This window comes from Microtus ochrogaster, unplaced genomic scaffold, assembly GCF_000317375.1.
Source record: "Microtus ochrogaster isolate Prairie Vole_2 unplaced genomic scaffold, MicOch1.0 UNK13, whole genome shotgun sequence".
In the NCBI taxonomy this organism is placed as follows: Eukaryota; Metazoa; Chordata; class Mammalia; order Rodentia; family Cricetidae; genus Microtus; species Microtus ochrogaster.
Window position 1 is genome coordinate 7930761 of NW_004949111.1, and position 9754 is coordinate 7940514.

Genomic DNA, 9754 nt, shown 5'->3' on the forward strand with positions numbered 1-9754 from the left:
AGTGCCCTTATCATTGGCTTCTCAGTCAGCCCTCATTGTCAGTCACATTCAGAGAGTCCAGTCTGAATCACATGCTCATTCAGTCCCAGTCCAACTGGCCTTGGTGAGCTCCCACTAGATCAGTCACACCATCTCAGTGGGTAGACACACCCCTAGCGGTCCTGACTTCCTTGCTCATCTTCTCCCTCCTTCTGCTCTTCATCTGGACCTTGGGAGCGCAGTCCAGTGCTCCAATGTGGGTCTTTGTCACATGAGTGAAAATACTTAATGTTTACCTGTTTCCCATTACTTTTTCGTTCTCCTTTTTAGATCCCTTCTGACTTTTATGTATACATGTGTAGGCATGTCTTTGTGTAGAAAAAGAGAAAGTCCACAGAACATAAAATATGTAATATTCATCTTAATCTGGCTTGTTATATTTAACAAGCTATGATTGATATTTTTCATTTTATGTCCATGAACTAAATATGTGAAGCACCTGCAGAAGCCAGAATGGGACATCAGATCCCCTAGAACTGTTGATAACAATAGTTAATAACATTTATAAAAATCATTTTTACCTTTCATGTGGATGCTGGGAATTTAACCCAGTTCCTCTGGAAGAGCAGACTGTTCAGTTAAACACTGAGCCATTTCTTTAGCCTGTTAAACCTAGTTTTTAATCTGCATTTTTCATAACTTCTATGTCCCCACTTTGTCTTGTTAGTTGAGTTTTGTTAATATTGTCCAAGGTTTTTCTGTTTGTCAGTTTGTGAGCACACATATAGTTTGCAGCTATGCTATAGGTATATTTCCTATACCTTTGATTATTAGGTCAGCTTGTGATTTTTATGATGAGCCTTCTTTCTTGATTCCAGATACTTTACTGACTTTTTGTATTGTTTTAATTGATACTAATAAACTCTTGGCTTCTTATTTCAGAATATTGTTTGATTATTTTTTCTGTGTTTTGCCATCTTATCATTCAATGTCCTTGCATTGTAAAGTCCTGTATATCATTTGGTTCATTATTTTTTAATCCATCATAATTTTTGAATGTTTCTTTTTGTTGAATTTTATTTATCTTCACTTATTTGTGTTTGCACTACAGTACACATGTACAGGTCAGACTTTGGGACTCAGTTCTCTTCTTCTTCCTTATACAGACATAGTCTTTCTTAATGTTTCTGCTGCACTGTGTATTCCTGCCTAGCTGACCAAGAACTTCTGGGCAGTTCTCTAGTCTTCTCTTCCTATTTCTCAGTAAGAGTTTTGAGATTACAGATGCATGCATACCACCCCATGAAGCTTTTTAAAGTATGTTCTGGGAATGGAACTCCTTTTTTATATGGGTTCTGGGGATAAAACTCAGGTCATCAGGCCTGTTAAGCAAGCACTTTTCCCACTGGGCTATTTGGCCAGCCCACATTTGAAAGAAGTTTCTACTTAATGTATAATTTCTGTTTGGCCTTTTATCTCTAGATTTGTTACTCTTTTGTTGCTTTCTGTTGAGTCTGTAAATGGTTCACATGATTTTTTCCTTTATTACTTTGGAAGTTACATACTATTTTTTAGTGGTACCCTTTAAATTTTAACATTCATAGTTAATGTTATATTTAATGAATGATAGTTTACTTGTGAATGGCACGAATGTTTTAACATACTCAACTCCTCCTTTCCTTTGTCTTAGGTATTTTCCTCTGCTGTGTTCTGCATTTTTAATCTTAAAATTGGACATCGTGATTCTCTAATGTAAACAGCATTTCCTGGATAACATTCTGTGCTCATTAAGCCTTTTGTTAGATCTAGTTTAGTTTCTTGAGAAGCTGAGTTTATTATTGAAATATTCTGTATTTACAAATTTGCTTACGTGTCAAAACTTACAGAAAACTAGCACAAATGATGTTTTTAATTTGCCTAGATTAGTAAACTTTGGACTCATCCAATGTTCCTATTTCCCATTTAGGAAAGGGAATGAATGCCTCTACTGTAAATGAGTATCTTCTGCTCTCTGTTTAATACCATATTTTCTGTATTTCTGTGCCTTATGTTTATAATTCCACTATTTAAAATAGTCCCCAACTATAGGTTCTGATGTGCTATTTAGTGTTTTTAAACTAATAATAACTGTGAGAAGGCTGTGGTGTGCCTTGTAGATAAAATTATTATTTTATGTAAGTTTTCAGTCATGAATTATAGCTAAAGAATTACTTAATAATTTTTAGCTAAGAATTTGCTATTACTGAATAAACAATGGTATTAAATAGTTGTTAAAACAGAAATACACATAAAATACATCAATTGATGAAAATGTAACACATAAGAACCAAACCCTAGATTCTCTTTAGAAAGAATACTTCGGTGTTTGCCACTGGTATTTATGGCAGTTTGATAGACTATTACTACTTTGAATAGTGTACAAACATAAATCTTTTGGTAATTACTTAGGAGTTTTATTTGGAATTTCTACTCTATTTGGCTATATCATTTATAAATTGTCTGAACTTTGACTGTGGTTCTTTCAAAGTTATTTTAGTCTTTGATTTTTGTAGGTTTACTATGATGCATCTAGATATGAGTTACGTTTATTTGGCCTGTTTGTAACTTTCTTATTATGCTCATTAGTTATAGAATAGTCACACATTCTCATTTTAAGTATCATCAGTCACACATTGTTATTATCTTTTCCCATAGGATTCCAGATTTTTAAACTTTTTATTCTTAATTTATTGTTATATGTGTAGGAGTGTTTTACCTGCATGCGTATCTCTGTCCTACATACGTGCCTGTTGACTTTGGAAGCCAAAAAAGAACACTGAGTCTCATGAAACTGGAGTTATAGGCAGTTGGAGCTCCCTTATGAGTGCTAGGAATTAAACTCGGGTCTTTTAGAAGAGCCAGCAGTGCTTTTACCTACAGATTCAGTCCTCTAGCCCAAGTACTCCAGATACTATAAAACCATCTTAGTCTACTTCTGTTGCTCTTCGTCTTCTTCCTGTAATTCAGATCTGTATTCCAGGTAGCTCATCTTTTCCTCAGCTTTCTTCAGTTTTCTGTTTTACTTGTGGTTGGTTTTATTGTTCAACTTGACACAAGCTAGTCATCTGGGAAGAGAGAACACCTGTAGGCAGGTCCCTGAGGCATTTCTTGATTAATGATTTAATGTTTGCTCTGCTGTCCCTGGGCACATTGCCCTAGGTGATAATAAGAAAGCAAGGCAAGCGGAGCAAGCTAGTAAGCAGTTACTCCATGCTCTCTGCTTTAGTTCTGCCTCCACATTCTTGCTTTGCCTTCATATTGGTAAAGTTTCTCAGAGCTTTCCAGTAGAGTTTCATTTAGTCAACCACCTTGTCTCTGTAGTCTCCAATTTGTGACACTTACATTGAGTTGTTCCTTGCTCTTCATGAATTTGACTCTTGAAAGGTTACAACAAATGAGGTTGTTTATAGCAACAGTGCCATGATGATGATGCCTTCTTCTCTTTCAGAAAGATAATAATATGGACATGCTTTCTTACTGATGACACTAAACGCCTAAAATGCAGTCTACCCAGTTTCTTTAGAATAGTTATTTTCCTTTGTAATTAATATTTTATTTTCTTGATTTTGGATGAAAGGAAGTTTAAAAGAAATAGTTCTCTTTCTGAAGTTTTATGGTTAGTTAAATTATAATACTATCTGATCATTTTTTTGATGATTTTTAATGTCAAGTTTGTGGGTCTTTATGCTAGAAAAATGACTTTTTGACTAGCTGGCCTTAACCTATATTTTCAGAACACTTATTTAGCTTGAAGTTTGCTGCAAAAGAACTTAATAGGAATGCCAAGAAATGTGATAAAGAAGAAAAAGCTGAAAAGGCCAAGATAAAAAAGGTAGACTGCTTTTAATATTTTTACTTTTTTGATTTAAATATTTTACCATAACAATGTACATTGATATTACTTATTTACTCTATTAAGAGATCTAACCAACATGGTCTCTCTTGAAATGAATAACTCTGATTAAACAATTATTTTGCTTTAACTTCTAAAATGCAGTCTCTTACATATAATCAAAATAATTCCATGTATGTCTTAGTGGAGGTTTAAGGATCATGAGTTAAAATTTTAATAAATTAAAAGTTTTGGTAATGCCGGGCATTGGTGGCGCATGCCTTTAATCCCAGCTCTTGCGAGGCAGAGGCAGGCAGATCTTTGTGAGTTTGAGGCCAGCCTGGTCCAACAGAGCTAGTTCCAGGATAGGCTCCGAAGCTACAGAGAAACCCTGTCTCAAAAATCCAAAAAAAAAAAAAAGTTTCAGTAACTTTTCTCAGCATTTCTTCTTTGTCTAAAATAGTCTGTCTTAAGCTCAAAATAGCATCTTGAAATTCAGGATTGAGGTCTACTAGTGCTTTCTTGAAATCTTCCAAAGCTTTGTCAAAATAGCCCAGCCTAAAGCATATCTAGCCCCTGTTGTAATATGGAACTTCAGAGTTGGTCAGGGTTTCTACAGCAGATTTGTAGTCGTCCATGGCTTCATAAAAATCAACGCTGAGGTACTTGGTTTGTCCCCTGTTGTTATATGTGATGACCAAATCCTCGGGGCTGCATTTGCTCCTGCAAGTGGTACACTGGCCAGTGAAAGCCGAGTACAGTGCCTGCGCCTAGGAAAACTTGCCCCTGGCAAAGCGAGCCTGGGCCAATACCAGAGTGGCTGGTCTCTGGGCTCTCTCAATCCGGCAGCTGGGCCATGACCACCTTGCTCAGGTGTAAGCAGAACCACCAATATTTTTACTTTTTAACTTACAAGAGAAGTACAAATAGATATGGAAGGGGTAGTTAATTGTTTATGTCATCCTACATAGTAAATAATGCCTTCTTTACTTAAATTTTTTTGTTATGCAAATATAGATCACAAAATTTTGTAATCCTTGTGTTAGTAAAAGCTGTCCTTAGCTAATTTCATTCTTCTTGAGAAGCTGGTATATAAAATAATTTTTCTTCTTTCAGCTGATTTTAGTGTCTATACATTCTAAGATGTTTATCTAAACATTGCACATAATTAATGTATATAGTGTTTTCATATTTACTAGCAGGAGTCACAGGGCACTGCAGGTAGTTTCCCTAGGGATCTAGTAAAAGGATGCAAAGCAGACTCAGCAAATAGGAAAATAGGCTTACACCGAGTCTGACTTATTTCACTTACTATTATGCTCTTCAATCCCATATATTTTGTTGTTGTTTTGTGAGACAGGGTTTCTCTGTGTAGCCTTAGCTGTCCTGGAACTCACTCTGTAGACCACGCTAGCCTCCAACTCACAGATACCCGCCTGCATCTGCCTTCTCAGTGCTGAGATTAAAGGTGTACACCACTGTCCCACTGCCCAGATGCACAATTTCATTCTCCTCTGTGGCTAAATAAACTCCATTTTGTGTGTGTGGAAAATAGTTTTTGTCATCCCTTAGTGGATACCTAACCTGATTCAGTAACTTGTTGATTGTCTATACTGCTGAGGTAAATATGAGTATGCACATTACTGTGTTACATGTTGATTTAGAGTCATTTGAGTATATCACCAGGGATAGAGTGACTCGGTTTATATTCCTACCAGCAGTAGTATATGAGGGTTCCATTTTCTCCACATCCTATTATTAATGCTGTTTGATTAATGATAGCAATTCTGAGCAGCTAGGGTGGAAATCTCAGTTTTGTTTTAATTTTTATTTCCCTAGTGACTAAGGATGTTGAACATTTTTTCTTAATGATCTGCACATTTTTAATTTATCTTTTGAAACCTGTTTGCTCATTTTATTATGCCATTTATTGCTTGGACTATAAGCCACTTTTAGAATTTCTGGATATTATCCCTAAATCCAAGTTACTAAGGCAAGTACTAGATTTAGAATTAAAACTTTTGAAGGATAATATTTTTAAGCATGCTGTGTTAGTTCGGTTGTGTGCATATGTATTTACATGATATTCTTTTTATTGTCTGAGAATTCCATACATACATATAATGTGTTTGGTTAAATCCACTCCCATTCCTTCTCCCTCAGTTCTTCCCATATCCCCTCCACTATTCGCTCAGAATTTCTTCTGCTTTCTCTTTAAACCCACAAAGTCTACTTGGTGATGCCCATATGTGCATTAAGTATAGGGCTATCTACTGGTACATAGTGGGCCACATCCCTGAAGAAATCTGCCTCTTCTTTACCAGAAGCCATCAGTGGTGTATAGCTGCTCAACTAGAGGTGGGAGATTTTCTTCCTTGATCTTATGCTCGTGTTGCACATGCAGTCAGTAGCATCTGTGAGTTCATGTGGCCCTGTCATATCAAGATAGTTGTGTTTCACTGTACTCACTTGCTACCTCTGGCTCTTAGTCTTTTTGCCCACTCTTTCACAATGATCCTGGAATCTTGGATTGTGGGTGTGTGATATATATAGATCTATCATTGAGGGCTGAGCACACCATGGTCTCTCATTATCTTCATACTGATTAGTTGTGTCCTTGTATTAATCACTATTGTAGAATATTACTTTAACTGTATAAAAGTGTGTTACAGTTGCTTATGCTGCTTTTGTTTAACTAGGCAAAGATGTGTTGCTGTTTTACCTTGCCAGCCAAAGGCACCTAATTGATCCAATAAAAAGCTGAATGGCCAATAGCTGGGAAGTAGAGGTGGGGTTGGCAGGCAGAGAGAATAAGTAGAGGAGGAATCTAGGCTCCAGAAAAAAATGATGGAGAAAGCCAGGGAGACGTCTGGAGCCAGTCAGCCAGGCAGCTACCAGCCAGCCAGTCATGGAGGAGAACATGCAGAATGAATGAAAGGTAAAAAGCCTCAAAGCAAAACATAGATGAAGAAAAACAGGCTAATTTAAGGTATAAGAACTAGTGGAACAAGCATATGTTAAGACTGAGCATTCATAACTAACAATTCTCTGTGTTATGATTTGGGGCTGACAGTTTGAGAAAGCTATCTTCTGAGAAAGAAAGCTTCCCTGAAGAAAGTTGACAGTTGCACTGATCACTGATTATAAAGAAAAGTATCATTAGAATCAGTTTAATACTGTATCCATTCAGCAGAGTGATAGTAGTAGTTTCTCCATTTGGGACTTTTGACTATAGGCTCCTGGTCCCATTAAAGGTGCCAGGTGACAAGCATGAGTTCCACCTAGTGGAACAATCTTCAATCTAATCACAAACTGATTGCTTACTCCCATATCGTTCTATTGCACTGGCAGGCATCTCTTACCAGGCCACTCACTGACAGCTTGAAGGGCTCACAGTTGGCTAAGACTATTAATTACTTAATTCCCTCCATAGCATGAATAGTACCTTTCTACAATGAAAGCTAACCAGTAAGAATGATACTTCTTCAAGTGACTCAAGTGTGTGGTATCTTCAGCAATAAGGTCTTACCGTCAAGGTCAAGAGCAGTGACTATAGCTTGTAATTTTGCGGTGGTGGGGGTGGGGGAGGAGAGTATCTATATCCTAAGCTCCTCTTGAACATTTTGTCCTTGCTTGAGAGAATTATAATGGAATAAAATGGAGAAAGAGATGGAAACACTTGTGTGGACTTTGAATTTAAAATAAAGAGTGAGGATAAAGGAAAATGCAGGACAGGAATATGATCAAAATACATGATATACTTGTGTGAAAATACCTTGAGACCGACATTATATGTAACGAATATATGCCAATTACTGTCTCTGAACTCTGTGCAAACAATGGTATTTTGTGTCAGATTTTATTATAGGTTCGACCTTTCCTAAAATTCATTTTCAGCTCTAATAAGAAAACCCCCATAGATTTTTGACCAAGTATTTTTATATGCTGAGGATTTCAATAAGAATAAACCATGATTTTCTTAAGGTATCAAGTCTCAGGCAACCACAATCATATTAATTGTATAAAATATTCTACCTTATACCATTCTTCAGTTTACCTTTTATTTTTATGGACTTTCTTGTCCTTTACTCCATCCTTAGTTTTCTCTTCCTCATCCTTCCTTATGTTCCAACTCATTGTTTATATTTTTACAATTAAAATGTGTCAAAATAATTTTTCATGGACATTTAAACATAGATTGTTTATACAAACCTATATTCCAAAACCATTTTGTGTATATTAAAATGCAAACTCTTTCCATTTTTTGTGTATGTGGTGTGCATATATGTAGGTATATATATTTGCTTGTGTGTGTGTGTACATGCGCTCTTACATACATGTATGTGCAGGTATGCATGTATGTGGAAGTGTAAAATCGACGTCAGGAATCATCCTAGAGCTCTCTTCCACTTTATTCATTAAGGTAGAGTCTTTCAGTCAAATATTGACATGAATATGTTATAGCAGAAGTCAGCAAACATACTGTGTAGTCTACACTTTTGATTCATTTTGCACTCTTTTATAAAAGAAGTTTTATAAGAAAAGTTAGAGAAAGGAAAAAGAACACTGTAGTTGTTGATTTATCAAAGAGGCTGACACATAATTGCCATTCAGGAATTAGCTTTAGAGTGAGGACCTTGGAGCTGTGATCAGACGTCAAGGGAGGATAACATGAAAAAGGAACAGTACATTGCATTAAAAACAAAGCTTTCCTTTAAAACCAATAGAGAAATTTCCTTTAAAGGTATGGTTGAAAGCAGAAGAGAGGGTAGGGTGCCTTCATGGACAGGATGATACGTGAGGGAATGTTCAGAAAAGAGAGTTTTCAGAGACTTCCCCAAACAAATGGGGATGTTGAAGTTCTACAATAATAACATTTGATTTAGCATTATTGTGGGATAGCCTACATGGTAAGAATATTGGAGGGGCCAGGTCCTGGGGGGCGGGGGAGGCTATAAATTTGGTGTAAAGCAACTCAGCACAACCACAGAGGAACTTCTTAACTCTCTGTCCCCAGGAGAGAGAGAGAGAGATTCATGGCCTTCCTTCTTTAGACTATGAAAACTGGCCTCTTATGTGACCAGTATCATAAAGGGCCAGGCATATGACAAAGCATATGACAGGCATAACAAGAACATGCAACGTTAATTCCTGCATATATTTTGTGCTGCAGTTAAGAGTTGAGTAGTTGCTGGCAAGGTCATATTACTGCAGAACTGGGAAGTCCCCCGAATTTTTGAATAATGCAGTCTAAATTTAGGGACTCATGCCCTACCATATATTCCCACACAAAAACTAGAATCAGCTAGAAAGGTGAAGAGAATTTTTGTTTTTACAAAACCAGAGGTCAGAGAAAGGATTGTTTAAAAGGGAGCAAATTTGGTAAACTAACGGAGAAAGGAATGGAAAACCAATTACCCTGAGTCTTTGTTAATGCTTTTATTAAAATGGGCATGAAACTTGTGTCTTGCCTGGTTGACATGAGGGTTAGGTGTGAAAACTGCTTACCTCTTGGGCCATTTGAGGAAGAAATAACTACATCCCATTACACTTGATTTTAACATTGTACTCAATCACTTATCTTTCATTTTCTAAAATTCATAATAGATATTTGAGATAGGAAATAGCTAACCAGATGGAATACTGTGAGTTTGCCTTTTAGTTTTCATTAGCTTTATGCAGACAAAAATAAATAGTACCATCTGTTGTTCTCAGTTGCTCTTTTAGTTTTGTGGCCAGATTTTGGCCCTAAGCAGCTCTATGGGCCTTTTTTTTTTATTGAGAAAAGGAAAAATAAAGTATCCGCCTCCTCCCAGCCTCCCATTTCCCTCCCCCTCCTCCCACCCTTCTCCCCTTCCCCCAAACTCCTCTCCCCCTCCCTCTCCAGTCCATAGAGCAGTCAGG

The 9754-nt window shown here is 36.7% G+C and overlaps 1 protein-coding gene and 1 pseudogene across 1 annotated transcript in view; one reads left to right on the top strand and one right to left on the bottom strand.

The window, feature by feature from the left end:
• LOC101993482 (charged multivesicular body protein 1b-2) overlaps positions 1-9754 on the top strand; it is a 57625-nt gene that overhangs the window by 8002 nt on the left and 39869 nt on the right. Inside the window, exon 2 of the mRNA XM_005366729.3 lies at positions 3753-3850. Coding sequence (XP_005366786.1) covers positions 3753-3850 — 98 coding nt within the window. The remainder of the gene's footprint in view (positions 1-3752; positions 3851-9754) is intronic.
• Positions 4273-7987, bottom strand: LOC113458261 (annotated as a pseudogene).